Here is a 19738-nt window from a genome sequence, read left to right as displayed (position 1 = left end):
TGGAGATCAGCTCCGGGTACAGAGCTCTGCCCACACACCTGAGTCACTGATCCGACTGCGCTTGAAGGCAACTCCCGGATCTTTATTCAAGGAGGCTCCCGGTCTCAGGGTGCTGACTGCCCGCACCGACGCACTCTCCCTTACACCCTCCTGAACACCTTCCCCTCGTCCGCCCTCCCCCCGACCGAGTCCAATCCGGAGGAAGCCGTGGACGCGGCTGGGAGAGGCGGAGCCCAGCAGGCAGAGGCGGGGCGGCGGGGGGCTGGGCTCTGGGGTCCCCCGAAAGGACCGCTCGCTGCTAGGAGACCGGGGACAGCCGGGCGCGGGGCCACCGGCCCGACAGCAGGGGGAAGGCAGGGCCCGTGGCAGGCTCAGCACCACGGCACGCACCCCTGCAAGAGCCCTGCAAGGTATCGCCCCTCACCTGGCGCGGGCTCACCTGGAGGCGGCGGAAGCGGCGGCTGCGGAGCCGCCCGCTGCTGGCGGCGCTAAATCCCGGCGGGGCGGGGCCTGGGCGGGGCCTGGCGGGGCCGGGCGCGGGGCTACGCGTGAGCTTGCCTTTCCCGACCTCGCCTCACGCAGTCTCGTAGTCTTCCCTGAGTACCTTCCACCTCTTTCCGCAATTCCTCCTTCCACCTACCCCTCACACCAGTCTTTCTCCTCTCTCAACCGGAGCTCATCTCCTATTGAACAAACTCCTTATAGTCCAGGGCCTGCAAGATATCGAACCCGTGTCTGCAAGGCCCTACCCGCCCTTCACCCTGAGAGGTACTCATGCTGATGCAGAAATTTAGGCCCCAGCTAGACAGTCTAAAATGGAACCCCCCTGGGGCTGGAGCAATAGCACAGGACGTTTGCCTTGCACGCAGCCGACCCGGGTTCGATTCCCAGCATCCCATCTGGCCCCCTGAGCACCGCAGGGTAATTCCTGAGTGCAAAGCCAGGAGTGACTGAGCATCAAGCATCGCCGGGTGTGACCCCCCAAAAAAATATTTAAAATTAAGTTTCAGGCTTACAATGCTCTAACACAAAACCCTCACCAGTGTCCACTGCCCTCCACCAATGTCTCCAGCTTCCCTCCTAACCCACCCCTCTATGACAGGCACTCTTCCCCTGCATCCCCCCTTTCAGGCGTTGTGGTTTGCAATACTGTTCCTGACAGCGTATCTGAGTATCATTTTTCCCTCCTTTCAGCACCTACTCCTGGTCCAGAGTGACCACTTCCCTCTATCACTGTAATAGTGGTCCCTTCCCTGACTATCCCACCTCCCTCACTTTGTCAAAAATAAGACCCACACCCACAGTGCTTGGGGACCTGGGGCTAGGGTTCAAGCCTGACAGTTTAGTGGTCGGATTCAGCACTGATGTTCTCTATATCTTATTTTATATTTTACTTTATTTGGTTTTAGAGCCACACTCAGCGATGCTCAGGGCTTCCTCCTAACTCTGCACTCAGGGATCTGCAAACTGATGGGCTCTGGGGAACACAGGGGATGCCGGGAATTGAAGCCGGGTCAGTTATGATTGAACACAAGTCCTGAGCCAGGAGTAATCAGGACTGAACCCAACCCGCTGTACTATTGCTCTGGCCCCTGATATGTTTTGTTTTTTGCTTTGGGACCACTCCTGCCAGGGCTGTGGTGGAGATGGAGAATTTCCTGTCAGAGGTTCTAGGAGACGCGCAGTGTTGGCATCAAATCCAGGCCTCTGGGAGCAAAGCAGGCTCTTATCTGTGGAGCTCTGTCTTCACCACTTGTCTTGAACTCAGAAAAAATATATAGGGAATTAGGGGCTTTATTATTCCTATTCACCCTGTTTATTTCTCTAGGGGGGGGGGGGGCGGGGAGGCCTGTCTTTTGTGTGTTTGTTTACTGGACCACACCTGGCGATGCTCAGGACTTCCTCCTAACTCTGCACTCAGGGATCACTCCTGGCAGGTTTGGGGAGGGGGAGTCATCTGGGGTGCTGAGGATCAAACCCAGGTTAGCTGCTTAAAAGGCTCTCCACACTGTACTATTGCTCCGGTCCTGTTTTTGTTTTATATTTGTTTTTTGGACCACGCCTGGCAATGCTCCAGGGTCACTTCCATTGGTGTTCTGGGTACCTGGGATCAAAACTGGCCTCCTGGATGCAAAGCTTGCACTCAGCCCTTTGAGCCATCTCCTGAGCCCCATTCCCTGTTCACTTTTTGTTTGGGGCGGCAGGGGTTTGAGTCACACCTGGGCAATGCTCACAGGTCACTCCTGGCTCTGCACTCAGGAATTACTCCTGACTGTGCTCAGGAGACCATATGGGATGCGGGGATAGAACCTGGGTCAGCTGTGATCCAGGCAAACATTCTAAAAGCTGTACTATGACTCTAGGCCCCTGTTTACTTTTTATTTTGGTGTTAATCTTTCTCATCCCCTCCATTTCCCATAAAGGGTGGAGTATGGGGTCTAAGTATGAGTGCAGAGGATTAGGGTACATTCTAAGCCTGTGCAGAATCTGGGTTCAGTTCAGGGCCCCCCATGGTCCTCCAACATTGCTGGATGCAGCCCTAGAGGCCCCAAACACTGCCTGGGCAACCTGAGGAGGATCATCTCGTAGACCCTTGCATTGAACCACTGGCCCCAGAGGCTGAGAATCACTGGTGGGGCCTCTGAACCCCCTGGACACCTCTTGGGAGACCCCGCCTCCCCAAAAAATGTGATGTCTTGGGTCAGTGGAGATAGCTTAGAGGATTAAAGCATATGCCACGCATGCCAGAGCCCCCAGGTTAGATCCCAAGAACTGTACATCCCCCATTGTAAGCACCACTGGGATCTACTCCTGAGCACCCCTGGATGTGTCCACAAAATAAGTCCCCCAAAAATGAGCTATGGGAGAACACAACATGACCATCCTAACCAAACCCACAGGGCAGCTCCTGCTCCAGGCTGAGATGGGGCTCTCTGACAGGCACTGCTTTTCCACCTGTCCCACCCAGCCTCTGCCTTGCCCCACAGGATCTGCATCCCACAGTGATGAGCACATTGACACCACCAAGGCCAAGTCTTTCCTCACAGGGAAGAGAACCAGAAGGATGAGAAAGCACCGAGCTGCCCCTCCTCCCTTCCCCTGGCTTTAGGGAGTGGAGCCCATAATTCTGCAGAAATCAAACACCTTCAGGCCACCTTAGTGCCTCTATTTCTGCTTGTATTTCTGAGATCTTGGCCTTGACTCCTCCTGCCTTACCCCCATCAACGTCTCTGGGAGGAGAAATCCCCCTGTGTCATCCTGGCTCTTTTTCTCCTCTGAGCCTGTGAGTGATTGCTCCTTCTGCCAAGTCTCACCCTAATCTGCCCTGCTAAGTGCAGAAAGCTTGTCCCTCGCAGGTCAGGTCTCTCCCCCCTGCACGCTGCAGCCCCGTGCTTCCCCATTGTACTTGTTGCTCTGATAGAAGTTGTTAATAACTTGTCTGTCTCCCGTGCTAGACTCCAAGAAAAAGATTTTTATTTTGCTAGCGCATTGCTGTGTCTCCACATCCAGTCTTGCACCTGGCTTATGTGATAAGTTTGATAAACTTTGTTGAACATATGGATGAAATGGAGTCTTTGGGACAGAGTAAATAAAGCCAAGGTGACTTGTTCGGTTTTGTTTAGCGTCCATAGCCAGTACCTGGGGGCCCTATGGTACCAGGAACAGAACCTGAAACAACCCTTTGAACTAGCCCCCTGACCCCACGAAGGTGAATTTTTTTTGGTTTGTTTTGCTTTGTTCTGGGGTCACACCTAATGGTGCTGGGGACTACTCCTGACTCTGTGCTTCAGAGATGCTCCCAACAGTACTGGGGTCCATGTGGGCAAGGGATCTCACCTGGGCCTCTCACGTGCAAATCCTGCTTAGTAGGCACTCAGCCTACTGGGTCGATATCTCTGACCCAGAAGTGATTTTTCACATCAAGAAATCTTTTGTGGGAATCTGTGGGGATGATGGGACCACAGTGAGAGTAAAGCAGGTAGGGTGTTCACCTTGCATGTGGCTGACCTGAGTTTGGCTGGCATCCTATATGGTTCCCGCAAGCGTTGCCAGAAGTAATTCCTGAGTGCAGAGCATGGAGTAACCTCTGAGTACTGCCAGGTATACGGTCCCAAAAGGAAAAATAAACCCAAAAACAAAAGAATGGGGATGAGAGTTTTCAAACCTAACCTATACATATTTTCCTGGTGAAACTATCTTTGCCCACTGTCGTACTTGGAATGCCCTGGCCTTATCTGGTTAGCTCTTCCCAGACCTTGGGGTAAAACCCTCCTGTTCTTTCACCCATGTTTCACCTCCCGGGATCCTGAGATTCTGTTCTGTCTCAATTTGCAGTTGCATCACTAGTTTTCAGATCTACCAGCCCACTGTGTTGAGTGATCTGTTGGTGGCATCCTGAAGTCTAAATATTCATATCCACCATGTTCTTCAACTCTCACAGCAGAGTGGACAGCACATACATCACTAGAGCCTCTAGCCTCTGGGGCAACTGCCAGTCTGTAACCTATCACTGCCGTGAAGCTAAGCAAGTTTCCTCACTTTTTGTTTGCTTGTTTGTTTGGGGGCCATGCTCAGTGATGCTCAGGGGTTACTCCTGGCTCTGCACTCAGGAATCACTGTTGGCAGGCTTAGGGGACTCTGGGATGCTGGGGATCAAACTGGGATCAACCCCTTGTAAGGCAGATGCCCTCCTCATGTTTCTGTGCCTCTGTTGCATCAACTTCAAGATCAATATCTAGGAGTATGGAGTGATTGGGCTTATGGGGTTATTGAAGAATTTACTGTCTGTGTATGGTAGCCAGTCTACAGAATGGTGGTCGCTGAAAATCCCCTTCAAAAAGTCAGTTTTAGTCCCTTCCCATAGTGAAAGGGTTGATTGTGTAATCCATGCAATGTCGTATAACGAACAGTATATAACTTCTAAAAGCTAGATTTTAAGACTATTTTTAGAGACTTTTGAAATTTGTTTGTTTGTTTTGGACCACATCTGGTGTTGCTCAGGGCTTACTCCGGGCTCTGTGCTCAGGGATTACTCCTGGTGGGGCTCAGGGAACTCCACCATATGGATTGCTGGGGATCAAACATAGGTCAGCTGCATGCAAGGTAAGCACCCCGCTGTTCTAGCTCTCTGGCCCTAGAACTGAGATTTTCTGCCAACAGTCAACAGCCAACATCCAACACCATCACTCCAAGCTTGAGCCACTTTAGAAACTGATCCTCTAGTCTCAGTCAGATCTCAGATTTCTGCAGTCCTGAACCACATCAAAACTGCACCTAGGTGAGCCTATGGCGTCTCCTGGAGTCGGAGCTGCTGTGTGAGGGGCGTCCGAAGCTCTAGCTGACAATGGCCAGAAACAAAGTAAGAGGGCAGAAGACCAGGAATGTGTTCCACGTAGCCTCCCAGAAACACTTAAAAGCTAAACACAAAGCAAAACCAGTTGCCACTAACTCAAGAAGATAAATATTGTGAATGAGGAAAAGATCAACAGAATGAACAAAGCTTTTGTAGACATACAGAAGGAACTTGCACACTTCTCGAAAGGCCTTTCCCTGGAGCCTCTGCAGAAACCACTGAGGAATGTGTCCTCAGCAGTGTCATGAAAATGAACCAGTTAATGTCGATGACGCTACCAAGTTAATGGCTCAGCTGTAATAAACGCTGGTGATGCGGCAGACTCCTCCCCCCAGACCAACAAATTAAATGTTTCATACAAAAAAAAAAAAGACTGCACCGACATGAAAAATTCAGAATCAGGCCCATTCAACTAAGCTGTTCTTGAATTTTTATTTATTTATTTTTAATTTTTTTTAATTTTTAATTTTTTAAAATTTTTATTGGTGAGACACCATGAGGTTGCTCTTGAATTTTTGACCAGTTTTGAAATGAGCTGTTACACAGCTATAGATAAGAATGCATAAAAGACTTGAAATGATGGGGTTGCCAAGATAGGAGAGCATAGAGAGCTTGCCTTGCATGTAGCCAACTCAGGTTCAATCCCTGGCATGTCACATGGTCCCATGTATACCTCCAGGCATAATACCTGAGTGCAGAACCAGGAGTTAACCCTGAGCATAGCTGGCGGTGTCCCCAAAACAAAACAAAACAAAACAATAAAATAGCAACAAAACCCCAAAACAAAAACTAACAAACAAAAAGAATGATGTCTGACAGATTCTCTACACCTGTTGTCCATTGTTAACTTTTATTTTTTTGGTTTCTGGAGCTCACCTGGTAGTGTTCAAGTGCTACTTCCACTCTGTACGTCAGAGGTTGTTCTGAGCCATGCTGGGGACCAGATGGTGTCTGGAATCGAACCTTGGACTTCTACATTCAAAGCATGCTTAGCCCATCCCTTAGGCCCATTAACTACAGATAGGACGACCAAGGTTCAGGCTGGTAAAGGGCACATAGCTAGGAAGTGTCAGGGGCCGGACTGAGAGTACCATGGAAGCACACTTGCCTTGTATGCGATTGAACTGGGTTCGATCCCAGCATCCCAGCTGGTCCCCTGAGCACCTTTGGGAGTGATTTCTGTGTGCAGAGCCAGTGGTAAGCCCTGAGATCCTCAAGGTGTGGCCCAAAAACAAAAACAAAAACAAAAAAAATCAACAAACAAGCAAAAAAGTGGCACAGCCAGCATGTCAAAATTAGGGAGTTTAGGGCCAAATCCTGGGCTCCTTTTCCTTTGTACTGTTGTTCCCGCTCTCTATCGTGTGACAATATCTAATGGCATGAAACAACCATTTATTATGCTCCTAGACTTTGAGAAGCTGAAATTCAAAACACACTGGGATTGTGTTGATCTGCTCCACCATGTCTGGAGCCTGAGTTGGAAAAACTGAAGGTCTGGAGGTGATCTGACAGTAGGGGGCAGTGTCATCATTCCCTTGCCTGCTGAACAATGTTGCTTTTTTGGCCAGTCCCCTCATGTGGACATGTGGACATGTGGACTCTTCAAGTGTCCTGGCCATCCTTTTATCATGTTCTAGAATAAGGGTAGTCAGTAGAAGAGGCAGAAGGCAGAAGGTCAGTTTCTCTTAAGCTTGACCTAGAAAGAGACCCAGTTTCACTTATACCATAACCAGTTGGTCAATCGGTCACAGAATGCAGCTTTAAAAGAGGACTTGCTTGCCTTCGGAAGAGGGGTCACCCCGATCACGACGTACAGAGGTGTGAGTAGGACAGTCCTCCAGAATTCGCCTGAGAGGAGGCGAATTTGCTCCAGTGTGGTCTTGGCTCCAAGACGAAGGCAGCTGTGTCCACCATCTGAGTATGGTTTACAAAGTCCAGCCTGTCTTCATTCTAAATGTTTCAAAATTTCCCTAACTCAGCACACATTTATTGAGTTTCTACTGTTGTTGATACACAATCCTTGGCCTTTGGGTTACCGATCAAAAAATAAAAAATATGATATAAAAATTTTTTTTAAAATAAAAGACTTTCTGGCCTCTGCTGTTTGTCAGAAGGCATTTCAAATAATTTTGGGAGATATTTTAATTGTAAAACCCAGGGCCAGTTGATAGTTTAAAGGTTAGAGCAATTGCTGAGTCTGATCCCGGCACCATATGAATAACACTGCGTGTTGCTCTTGTGACCTGCACTTGTTTTTTGTTTGTTTGTTTTTAGACCACATCCAGGTGTGCCCAGGGCTTATTCCTAGCTCGCTCTGCACCTAGAGGTCACTTCTGACATGGATAATAGACTGTATGGGGTACCAATAATTGAACTCAGGTCAGACACGTTCAAGGTGAGTGCTTTACCTGTTGTACTATCTTTATGATCCAGCATTTATCTTTTTGTTTTTTTGTTATTGTTGTTGGGGAGGGGGGGCAGCAGTGCTCAGGGCTTACTCCTGGCTCTCTGTGCAGGAATCACTCCTGGAGGGCTTGGGGGAAGGAACCACATGGGATGTCAAAAATTGAACCCAGATAGGGCACTTGCCTTGCACAAGTTCCCTACCTGCTTACACATTCTTTGATTTTTTTTTTGGGGGGGGCTACATTCGGCAATATTCACAGGTTACTTCTGGTTCTGCACTCAGGAATCACTCCTGGTAAGTGCTCAGGAGTTCATTTGGGATACTAAGGATGAAACCTGGGTCAGCCACGTGCAAGGCAAGTGTTCTACCCGCTGTACTCTTGCTCTAGTCCCTATTTGTTTATTTTTATTTATTTTTTGCTTTTTGGGGTCACACCCAATGATGCAGAGAGGTTACTCCTGGTTCATGCACTCAGGAATTCCTCCTGGCGGTGCTCAGGGGACCATATGGGATGCTGGGAATCGAACCCAGGTCGGCCACATGCAAGGCAAACGCCCTCCCCACTGTGCTATCACTGCAGCCCCTTAATTGTTTCTTAGAACCACAGCCAAACTCCACTCCTGGCAGGGCTCAGGGGACTAAATGTGGGGCCAGGTCTAATCCCACTTTGCTGCATACACGACAAACGCCCTGCCCACTATACTGCCTCTGTCGTGCCTGGCCTATACTTCTGCGCCCAAACAGCACTGAACCCCCAGTTCTCAATACTGAACCTTCACAGTGGGGGCAAGTGTCTTCAGGAGTGGTCCTGTGCTCCCTGCTGCCCTGGAGGCCAAATATAATTGCCAGACCTGAGCTAGGGAGACATCTCAAAGGGCTAGAGCAAATGCTTTGTGTGTGCTGAAACCCCAGGTTTCATCCTGAGTTCTCTGCAGACCCTAAATGATCTCTGAGCACCACTGGTGTGCCTTGAAACAAGACAAAGCAAAAAAAGAAAAGAAATGAAAAGAAAACAATGGCCACATTCACAGCAGTCTCCCCAGTTTGTTTGGTGAGAAAAATCCCATCCTGCCTTGTCAGGTGTTCTCTGTTGCCTTGATTTTGTGTATGCAGAAAAGAAACAAACTCCAGGCCTGAGTGATAGTAGAGAGGGTAAGGCACTGCATGCAGCCAAGCAGAGTTCAATACCCTGCATATTCCTTTGAGCACAGAGCCAGGAGACAGCCCCGAGCACCATTGGGTGGGCATAAAAACAAAAACAAAACAAAAAGGATTCAAACTCCTCCACACTCCATACTGGAGTCACATCCAGCATTACCCTTAGGGTGTGGTGGTGGTTTCTCTCTCTCTCCTCTCTCTTCATAATTAACAATACAGGGCTGGAGCAATAGCACAGCGGGTAGGGCGTTTGCCTTGCACGTGTCCGACCTGGGTTCGATTCCCAGCATCCCATATGGTCCCCAAGCAACGCCAGGAGTAATTCCTGAGTGCAGAGCCAGGAGTAACCCCTGAGCATTGCTGGGTGTGACCCAAAAACCAAAAAAAAAAAAAAATTAACAAAACAAAGCAAAAAACTCTACAAGTCTCCAGTGCCAAATGATGCACGTGATCATGAAGTATTAATGTGGGATTCGGAGGGATTGAGCTACTTTTGCTTGCATACAAATGACCTGGGCTCCCTCCTTGGCATCCCATATGGTCCCCCAAACACCACCAAGAGTAATTCCTGAGTGCAGAGCCAGGAGTAACCCAGGTGTGGCTCCCCCACAAAGCAAACAAACAAAACCCACAAGGGTTCAGAGAAGGGACAAGGGTGGTCAGAGATGTTTCATGATAGCCACCAAGTGCCAGACATTGGGGAAACAAAGTTTGGAAACCTTTGTGGGCCAGGGATGTGGCTCAGCAGGTAGATATATATGCTGCATGTGGAAGTGTGCAAGCCCCTGGATTCAGTCTCTGATGCTGCAGAAAAGCAGACAAAAGGGGGTCAGAGCCTCGACTATGTATGATTGCCAGAGCACAGCCAGGACTGATCCGTGAGCACTGCTGGGTGTGGCCCTAACCCAAAATAATGAAACAAAACCAGAAAAACCCTTAGGTAGTGGCTTTGTAGGTTAGTACATGGAGTAGAGGAAACGTGGGTAGAGAAACACCAACATTTGATGTGACATTTGCCACAGGAGATGCTGAGAGAGGGGGCAGTCCACTCAGCTTCAGGAACTCAGAGGCAGCTTTCTCGGAAGGGAAGGGCATCCTGGGGATAGGAACAAGCGAAGACATGAGCACAGTTTAGTCAACTGCAAGTGACTCAGTGCCGCAGTGGATTCGCTGAGCTGGGTGGTAAGTCTCCAGGACCTGGGGAGCCAGATTTTAAATAAGTATCCCAAAGGCAGATCACTTACTGAGAAGCCTTCTGCAAGCATATGCATGAGAAAAATAGCCACAATGCTGGCACTGCAGCCTACCCTGAGGGAGCTTACCAGAGGAGAGGTCGGGTTGGGAGGAAAGTGGGTTTGCACGTGTGATATCTGAGATAGTTGTTTCCAGTTAGGTTTGTGTTTGGATGGTGTCCCCTGGGTCAACAAGACAGGGACAAATCCCTGATGAAAACCCTTGAATATTAGGGTAAAGGGCCTGATCTTCTATGCTCTCTAGGCAAAGAATTAAGGAAGGATTTTATTGGGTTTTTTGTTGTTGTTGTTGTTGGGGGCATGGACCGAGTGGTGCTTGTGAGCTACTCCTGACTCTGTGCTAGAGGACCATGAAGTGCCTCCTGCATGGGACGCATGCGCTCAGCCTGTTGAGCTCTCTCTCCAGCCCCATAATTTCTTTTTAGGGTTTGTTTATCACATCTAGTGGTTCTCAAGACTTACTCTTGGCTCTGTGTGCAGGGATCACTCCTGGCAGTGCTCAGGGAACCATACACAGTGCTAGGGATTGAACCAGATTCAGTAGCATGCAACGCAAGTACTTTAAGACCCATACTATTTCTGGGTGTGTGATGCCTCATACGTACAAAGCAAGCACTCTACTTCTCTCTCTCTCTCTCTCTCTCTCTCTCTCTCTCTCTCTCTCTCTTTATTTTTGGGTCACATCCAGCGTTGCACAGGGGTTACTCCTGGCTCTGCACTCAGAAATTACTCCTGGCGGTGCTCAGGGGACCATATGGGATGCTGGGGATCGAGCCCGGCTCGACCACGTGCAAGGCGACACTCCGGCCCCTACTTCTAAACTATATTCCTACTATAGAGATTTTAAATGATATTATAATATTATAATGTCTAAAATATAAGAGCCCACTAAATGACTTGTAGGGCACAGTTCCAAGCATTTCATATGAGTTCACTTGAACAGCACAGGAATCCTGTAAAGCAAACACTGCTGCACTTCCCTGAATTTAAGATATCAGTTATAATGCACTGTGGCACTGTCTTCCGTTTGTTCATTGATTTGCTCAAGCGGGCACCAGTAACATCTCACAACAAATTGTGAGACTTGCTGTTACTATTTTTGGCATATCTAATACGTCGCGGGGAGCTTGCCAGGCTTTGCTATGTGGGTGAGATACTCTCGGTAGCTTGCTGGGCTCTCCAAGAGGGGTGGAGGAATTGAACCCAGGTCAGCCATGTGCAAGGCAAATGTCTTACCCACTGTGCTATCATTCCAGCCTATCAGTTATAATTGTATATATTATACAATTATGCTTAAATATGTTTTCAACTTCAAATGGATTCCTCAGAGATGTTCAAATGTAAATAAATAAAGAGGAGGCATAGAATAAATGAAATGCATTATCTGTATTTAAAAAAGATGAGGAAAAAAATAAAAAGATGAGGAAAAGGGCTGGAGCTATAGCACAGTGGGTAGAGGGTTTGGCTTGCATGTGGCCCACCCAGATTCGATGCCTGGCATCCCATATGTTCCCCTGAGCACTGCCAGGAGTGGTTCTTTAGTGCAGAGCCAGGAGTAACCCTTGAACATTGCCAGGTGTGGCCACAAAACATAATAAAAACAAAGTTGAGGAAAATTGAGGCTGAGGAGAGAGTTCAAAGGCTTGAGAGTCTGCTTTACATAAGGGAATCCTATATCCAAGCCCCAGTACCACAAGTTTCACCGAGCATTCCCAGGTGTGATCTCCTCAACACAGAGATGGAGAAACCCCACCCCTCTCCAAATAAGTAAAATAAAGAAGCATTAGGGACTGAAGAGATGGTATTGCAGGTAAGGTGCTTGCCTTGCATGCAGCCTACTCAAGTTTGACCCCCCACTTCCCATATGGTCTCCAGAGCCCACCAGGAGTGATTCCTCAGCGCAGAGTCAAGAGTTCCCCTGAACATCACCAAGCCTGCCCCCTCTCAAAAAAAAAAAAAAGCAGCATTAGAAGAACTCCTTTAAAGGACAGGAGAAACTTCCCAACATGTGGCATTGAGAATAGCACTCACTCCTTAAGCACTGTAGCACTGTCCTCCCGTTGTTCATCAATTTGCTCGAGCGGGCCCAGTAATGTCTCCATTGTGAGACTTGTTGTTACTGTGTTTGGCATATTGAATACGTCATGGGGAGCTTGCCAGGCTCTGCCGTGTGGGTGAGATACTCTCGGTAGCTTGCCGGGCTCTCCCAGAGGGGCAGAGGAATCAAACCAGGTCGGCCGGGCCAGCCTTGTGAAAGGCAAACGTCCTACCACTGTGCTATCGCTCCACTCCTTAAGAAAGGATAAAAACATAGCAGTCAATAATCACAAATGGACATTAATTTATTTTCTGATACTTCCATTCATCATTTCTTTAAAATTCTAAGGAACAATATGAAAAAAATTGTTATATGCCTGCCAAGTGGGCAGGCTGAGGTGTGGGAGGGAACCTGGGGACATTGATGGTGGGATTAGTGTCTGAACATTGTGCACCTGAAACAACTCCACTATGAACAGCTTTGTAAACCATGATGTTTTAATCACGATCACAATCACGATCGTCCTGTTGTTCGTCGATTGCCTCGAGCAGGCACCAGTGAAGTCTCCTTGGCCCTAGCCCTGAGATTTTAAAAAGTGCCATATTCAAGGCTCTTTCAGGGTCAGGAGAATGAGACCCATCATTGTTACTGGTATTTGGCATATTTGGTACACCACGGGGAGTTTGCCAAACTCTGCTGTGTGGGCAGGTTACATTCAGTAGCCTGCCAGGTTGTTCAAGTAAGAATGAAATAATAAGATGTCGCCCGGCCGTGATGTGCTTCCAGGAGCTGGGTTTTATAGTCTCTGGGTCTTGGCCATTGATGGGGTTACACGGTGCCGGGGCGGGGGGGTGGGCAGTTGGTGGGTGTGATCCCTGCCTACTGGAGGATGGAGGATCTGGGTGGAGGATGCTCAGCCCCGATCTGAGCAGGCTTGTAGATCTCCGGGACCCCGCATGCCTTTGTTCCTCTGCCGGTACCTTCATGCGTGTGGAGAATGGTCTCAGCATGGTTGTGGCTTGGCCTGGTTGGTGACAGGCCTCTCTTTTCATGTTCCACTTTCCATATGTCATACCAAAAACTCCTGAGAGCCAGGAAACCAAACACCAGGATTTCTCAACACCACACTATAGCTTTATTTTTATTTTGTTTTGTTTTGGGTCACACCAATGATGCTCAGGGGTTACTCCTGGCTCTGCAGTCAGGAATTACTCGTGGTGGTGCTCAGGAGACCATGTGGGATGCCAAGAATCAAACCCTGGTTGGACATGTGCAAGGCAAGCACTTTCTTTCTGTACAAAGGCTCTGGTCCCAACACTATGGCTTTCTGGACAGGATAATTATGATTGATGGGTGTGTGTGTGTGTGTGTGTGAGAGAGAGAGAGAGAGAGAGAGAGAGAGAGAGAGGAGAGAGAGAGACAGACAGACAGAGACAGAGAGAGACAGAGAGAGGAGAGTGTGCATGGTGATGGTGGTAGTATGGGGTTGAGGGAAGGGTGTTGGTTCATACTCAGTGGTGCTCAGGGGTACTCCTTGAGTTCTGCAGTCAGGTGTCACTCCTAGATGTGTGCTTGGGTTGCAACTGAAGTGATCAGGGGACCATACAGTAATGCTGGGCATGGAACCGGTCTTGGCCTCATGCAAGACAAGCTTTGTGCCTCACTTGGGCCTGGACAGAGTTATTTTTTGAGCTGTAGGACTCTCGTGCATATTAGGACGATGCACGCATCCCTGACCCCTGCCCACTGGAGATCAGTAACACTCGTCCCCCCAATAGAGAAACAGAAATTTCTCCAGAGCCCGGGAAATAGTCCATAAGCTGAGGAACATGCTTTGCTTGCAGGAGTTCAATCTCCTAAGCGCTTCCAGGTACGATCCAGTAACACAGAACCAGGAATAGTTTTCCCAAATACTGTTAGATGTGGCTCCCAAACAAATCTAAAAACAATTTCTCTGAACACAGCGAAATATCTATCTCCTAGGATAGAGAATCCCCTTCCTCTGAGAAGAGCAGAGCTTCACTGTGCCTGCTGGCCTTCCTCTACCTAACCCCGCTGGAGTCAGAGGCCAGTGAGGGTGCAGATCATTAATGGCAGCTTTAGCTGGGCCTGGTAGAAGAAAGGCTTCCGCAAGGCCAAGACTTCGCAATGTTCAGCGGAGGGAGAACAAACATACCAGAGGACTGACTGATGTGTCTCACTCAGGAGGGAGGGAGTTATCCAGAACAATCATTCTCGGATTCCCAATAAGTCATAATAGCTTTGGGGCAGGCAGCCCCCGTTTCCGAGAACAAGCAGAAGCAGGTGTGGGAGTGGTGGATTGGGGGTACAGGGGGCAGTTTTTCCCTATAAATATTTTCCTGGCAGGAGTGACTGCTCCTCTCTGGTTGGTTGAGGAGTGGAAAGGAGGAGTCTCCCAGGATTCTTGGAGGCCATTTGTAGCTAGGATCCTGGGGGTGTTTGGAGTTTCAGGATCTGAGAGACTGAAATATGGGGATCTCTGATTCTTTTTCCCAAGGGAAGCAGAAGTTGTGGGTGTGTATTTCTTTAATCTGGAAGTTGGGGGTGGTCATCGTCTTTACAGGTCATCTTTTGCTTCAAGGTATCTGGACCTGGGGATAGACAGAGGCTAGGAGGCCAGGGGAGGGGGTCAGGGTGGGAAGTGGGGAGGCCGAAGGATGGATGGAAGACAGTACCAGAGCTGGTGAGGCTTTTGTCTGCCCTTCTGCCCCAACTCACTCTATCAGGAGGGTGACAACACCTAGGAACAGTGCAGCTGTGAAGACAGAAAGAAGCAGAATTCTTGCTTCCCAAAGATCATGGCTTCCTGCAGAGAGCCGAAGAGAACAAAATTGACTCTGAGTACTACATTTGTGGGCATTTGGGGAGCTTCAGTGTCAGATATCAGAGCGGGGTGAGGTGGGGGTGGGAAAGAAGGACCTGGGAAGCAGCGTTTTCGGGGCCAACAGTACACCTCCAAGCTCTCACAGGTGGAACAGTTGTACAGGATGGTGCTGCCCCCTGCAGGAGACAGTGAGAACAGGGCGGGGGAAGGGACAGCCAGGCTTCGCCCCGCCTGCTACCTCACTTCCTCCCCCGCGCAGCGCCTCGGAAGATCCACTGCAGATACCCAGAGGCCCTGGAGCTTGTCCCCAGCCCGTTCCTTTTCTACTCACGGCAAGCAGGAGCACAGAGCGCTGAAATGAAACAGGAGATGAAGTAGCATATCCACACCCCTTTTGCTGGCGATCTAAGTACTCCTGGCCGCCTCCCACATAAATACCTTCCCTGGTGTACTCTGGGAACTTGGTCTTTTGAAGCCATTGCCAGTATTTCAGGAGTGAGGACAGAGAGCCTTTGATCTCTGGGGAGAGGAGGAATAGTTTTGCCGCCTGGGGCTTCAACAGTTCAGGTTCACTTCCCTGCTTCCCCCCTCAACCTCCCCATCCCCTCAGGTCTCTGCCTTCCCTCCTTCCCTTCCTCCACAGCCTCCAGACTGTGCCACTGGAGCTCACCGATGACCCTCAGGACTCTGTGTGTCTTCTCTGTGACTTTGTTCATGGTCACCTCATCTATGGAGAAGGGCGAGGAACTGCAATGTCCTTACCAGCCCAAGGGGTCTTTTCCAGTTCTACAGCAGCTCTCCGAGGAGAGGATAAAGTGCCAGGTGAAGGGCACACAGCTGGGAGCCACATGTGGCTCTGCTTGGGCCACAGGACGACCGACCCCGGCTGGGTCTGTCTCTCAACGTGCCTTTGGCTCACCTAAAGCAAAAGCTGTGAAGTTCCACGAGGCCTCACAGTCCTTCCACTGGACCTCCATCTGGCTGCAGAGCTGAGCCAGGCGGCCTGGTAAGTCTCGGGCTGGGAGGTGGCAAAAGATGCAGGCCTGGGAGGCTGCCAAAAAAAGTCCTCCTACTGCCAGCATCCACATGAGACCCACTAGGGGATCATCTAGGACTGGCCCACCGAGGCTGAGAAGTCTCAGAATGCTGTATCCTGGTTCCAGACCTTGGCTTGGCAGTTCTAGAGTGTTTCAGAATGATGCCACTGATCCATCCTTGACAGGGGTAAAGTTGTCGCCCAAGGAACTGAGGGACAGATGACACTTTTCAGCAGGTCATGAAGAGAGGAACATTGTTTCCACTGAACAGCACCCCCAACCCTCAGCAGCCTTTACAAGTTTGTTTCCAAAAGCAATTTTATTTTCCTTCTTGTAAATCATGACCAATGGTAAATGACTCCCCAGTGAAGAATTTTGAGCGGTTATCAGTAGCCCATCCCCTCAGAGACCCAGAAATCCTCTCTCTGCTCTCTCCCAAACTATTTCCTCTCTGCCCTGTGCAGCTTTTTTGTTTGTTCTATTTTGGGGGCCACAATGGACAGTGCTCAGGGCGTACTTCTGGCTCTATACTCAGGGATCACTCCTGGCAGGCTTGGGGGACTATTTGGGGTTTAGAGATCAAACCTGGGTCATCTGTGTGCAAGGGAAGCACCCTACTCACTGTATAATCTCTCAAGCCCTGCTGTGCAGCCTTGGGCCTTCTCCAGTTATCTCTAAGTAACAGAACTATGTTGCCAAGCAACCAAAAGTTCCATACAGGCCTCCAAGGCTAAGCCCAGTAGCTTCTCTTATCTCTCACCAGGGAGATCCTGGTGACTCAAACCCTATTAGGCATCTCCTGCTGATGATATGAATGCACACGCATGAATACACATAGACTCACCCCTTGTCAAGAAAGTTCTAATTCACCATCTACTCACAAACACACCTGGTACTAAAACAGTTGCCAGGCAACTCCAAACAGGTTCAGACAGGCAGACACCACAGAAAGACTGGCACAACAGACCCAGACCCAGCAAGGCTGGATTTGGTGAAGCCAGGATGTCAGGAACACACTTGGCTGGGAGGATAGGAGTATAGCCCAAGGGGCTGAGCTCCAGCTTCACATACAGAAGGCCTGGTTTTGATTCCTGGCACCACCTGGAGCAACCCCTGACCCCTGAACTGGCTCAGGTGTGGTTCAAACAAACAGAAAACTAGGTGCACTGGCTGAAGTGCATTAGAGGAAGTCAGGCCAGGACCCAAGATCTACATTCCTCTCCACAGCCACTCCCCTTCAGAATCCTGTCAAACAGCTGGGCATTTCAGCAGGATGCTACAACCCCATAGTTAAAATGAAGGGATTCTCCCAGGTGCCAATGCCAACCTAGAGTGGGGGTGTAGGTAGTTTTTCTGTCTCCCTCAGCACATGGTTTGGACACAGCGAAGAATCCCTTTCCCCATGTTCCAGAGTATTTTGACCTTCCAGTGGTCAGGCCCGGCCAGGTAACCCAGCTCCGGCAGAAGCCATAGTCCAAGAGGCCCAAATGCCCTTTTTCTCCAACCTCAGAATCTCTCCGGGCTCCTCTAAGCCTAAAGGGGAGCCTCGACTACTGAACGCCAACCAAGGAAAGGCAGTCCTCCTAGGATTAGTACCAGTCCCGACCCCCTTGGACCACTTGTGAGCCCCTGGTGGGCTCAGGTTGGGGGATTCCTGTCCACATCTGGTGCAATGGAGTCTCCGGTTTCCAGCTCCCAGGGCAGAGCTAGGAAGAGGCGTCAGGGGAGATATTATTGCTTTTGCTTCCCATCACTCGCCCCCCCCCCCCCCCCAGCCCCTGAATCAAACTAAAGGCAGTGTTCTCAGTGCCGGACAAAGCGCAGAGATCTGGAGTTGAGCAGATCTTCAGGGTCAGGGAAGACTGAGTCCAGGCGGAAATTGTGCTCCAGAGCCACTCTCAGTACCTCCTCCAGAAAGCCTGGCGTGCCCACAACTTCCCGTTTCTCTCCTGGCCCACCAATCCACAGTGGCTGCAGCCCCAGTCTCCTATATTCCGCCTCAGGGAGTTCTGTGGGGTGGGGAGCCCACTCCAGCCGAAAGTGTGGGCCTCCCTCTGCTCTGTCCTCATTGGCCACACCAAATCGGGCCCGCAAGGCCCCCAGACACTCGGGGTCGGTGCAGAAGAGATTGGCTCGGAAGGTGTTCACCTGCACAGAACTCAGCTCATAGTGGTGTGGGCCCTTGCGCGCAGAGAAGTGTACCAGGCGTGGGCTGGTGTCCACATCTGCATGGAGAAGGGCGGCTGTGGGTGTCGGTGTCCCCCGAGAGGCTTCCAGTTCCCGAAGGGCATCCAGAAGGGGCTGAATCTGGTAGAAATCAGCCTCTGCCCTGAGCAGCGCTGTTTCCCCATATCCCCGGGGCAGGTCAAGGCGGCCCAGTCGCAGAAAATTGAGAATGTGCCGGAAGGCCTTGCCATCCCTGTCGATGAAGTAGTGGCCTCCCTGAGGGTTGAGGTTGGGGTGCAGGGGAGTGCCAGCCCTAAACATGGCACCCAGCATGGAGTCTGGGAAGCGAGTCAGGGTCTCCAAAGTGGTGGAATAGAGCGTGCCCCCCACATTCAGGGTCACGGGGCCCCCAAAGGAGGGGGGCGGAGAGGGCACAGGAGGAGGAGAAATTTTGGGGCGTGTAGGAGACACTGAAAGAGAAAAAGTAAAATTTCTGGAGTGTGCTCCTGGGATGTTAAGGTTCAGACTGTCAGTTGAAGGCACAGGAAGGCGAACAAGCTGGCAAAACTTGGGATTCACCCCAGCTACTTGGTGGGGGCGGGCAGTTTCTGCTGAGAAACCTCAGAGGGTTGCGAGAACAGATGAAAAGAGCAGAGGGAAGCCAGAGAGGAAAGATCCAGACTTAGTCTATGCTGAGATTTCTGCGGGCTTCAGACAGAGTGGGTTTCTGGAATCCAACCAGCAGGTGACGGTGGCGAGCACCAGGCCGACCCCTTTCAAGAGGCCCCGGCTTCCGAGCTCTCGGGCAGGTCCCAGTGGCCTGGGGTCAGCGTCCGCAGCGCCCTGGCGGCCGGGAGAGGCCTGGCTGGCTCCGGCGCGGGTCCGGGGAGCCGGAGGTGCTGTCGACGGGCGCCGATCGTGGAACGCTTCGGAGTCGCCAGGGGAGTGACGCCGCACCCTCGATCCGAGCCGGCGGGGCCTGAAGACTTGGCTGGAAGCAGTCGGGAGCCGCGGAGTCGGGAGCCGCCGCCTGGGTCGGGAGTCGCCGCGGCGCCGCAGTCCTCTCCGCCCCCAGGAAGTGGCCTCAGGACAGCGCCCCCCGCCCCCGGCCCTTTAAGAGGCGGCTCCGCCCCGGCCCCGCCCCCCGCCCCCGCGGCCCGGGGAGACGGGAGCCGCGGGACGCCGAGGCCGGGGACCGGGCCGACGGGCTGGACGGGCTGGCGCGAGCGGGGGTGCGCTCCGGAAGGTGACTCAGGCCCCCGGGTGTGCCCGAGCGCACGTCTGCAGCCCGCCGGGTCCGAGTCTCCCCTCCCGGCGTGCAGCAACCGCCCGCACCGGCCCTCCGAGCCCTGGGGCGCCCGCTGCCCCCGCATCCCCGGCGCGCCCGTCGGGAATTCCTAAGGGGGCGGGCGCTGAGCCGCCGCATTCCCGGGATGCCTGTGGGCCGGGGTGGCCTCCGTCAGCCCCTGGTCGGGTGCCCC

General features: G+C 51.1%; 2 protein-coding genes and 1 pseudogene across 3 annotated transcripts; 1 reads left to right on the top strand and 2 right to left on the bottom strand.

Moving 5' to 3' along the window:
• The first annotated feature begins 5344 nt into the window (after positions 1-5344).
• On the top strand, positions 5345-5653 carry LOC130024460 (ribosomal biogenesis factor-like; annotated as a pseudogene).
• Positions 5654-14787: 9134 nt separating this feature from the next.
• On the bottom strand, positions 14788-16142 carry TMEM95 (transmembrane protein 95). 2 transcript variants are annotated; one of them, XM_056115242.1, is made up of 7 exons: positions 15974-16142; positions 15725-15781; positions 15493-15573; positions 15386-15406; positions 15150-15254; positions 14949-15036; positions 14788-14821 (listed from the first exon to the last, which is right to left on the bottom strand). In XM_056115242.1, exons 1-7 carry the CDS (start codon positions 16140-16142, stop codon positions 14788-14790), a joined length of 555 nt encoding a protein of 184 aa, XP_055971217.1. The 2 variants fall into 2 exon arrangements, with proteins under 2 accessions (XP_055971217.1, XP_055971218.1); XM_056115243.1 differs by having other exon boundaries at positions 15150-15230.
• Positions 16143-17504: 1362 nt separating this feature from the next.
• KCTD11 (potassium channel tetramerization domain containing 11) lies at positions 17505-18846 on the bottom strand. The gene has a single exon (XM_056115046.1). It carries the CDS (start codon positions 18588-18590, stop codon positions 17895-17897), a length of 696 nt encoding a protein of 231 aa, XP_055971021.1. The 5' UTR covers positions 18591-18846; the 3' UTR covers positions 17505-17894.
• Positions 18847-19738: the final 892 nt, after the last annotated feature.

This window comes from Sorex fumeus, unplaced genomic scaffold, assembly GCF_029834395.1.
Source record: "Sorex fumeus unplaced genomic scaffold, SorFum_2.1 ptg000028l, whole genome shotgun sequence".
Classification (NCBI taxonomy): domain Eukaryota; kingdom Metazoa; phylum Chordata; class Mammalia; order Eulipotyphla; family Soricidae; genus Sorex; species Sorex fumeus.
The sequence above is the reverse complement of the archived record's forward strand: the minus strand, read 5'-3'. Positions and strand labels throughout refer to the sequence as shown.

Bases quoted from the DNA above. Each gene is read 5' to 3' on its own strand.
- KCTD11 (XM_056115046.1), bottom strand. From the start codon at position 18,590: ATGCTGGGTGCCATGTTTAGGGCTGGCACTCCCCTGCACCCCAACCTC.
- TMEM95 (XM_056115242.1), bottom strand. From the start codon at position 16,142: ATGTGGATGCTGGCAGTAGGAGGACTTTTTTTGGCAGCCTCCCAGGCC. The intron at 15,782-15,973 runs GTGAGCCAAAGG...CCTTCTCCATAG, and splicing joins CTTCACAGCTTTTGCTTTAG to ATGAGGTGACCATGAACAAA. The intron at 14,822-14,948 runs GTGAGTTGGGGC...GTCTATCCCCAG, and splicing joins GTTGTCACCCTCCTGATAGA to GTCCAGATACCTTGAAGCAA.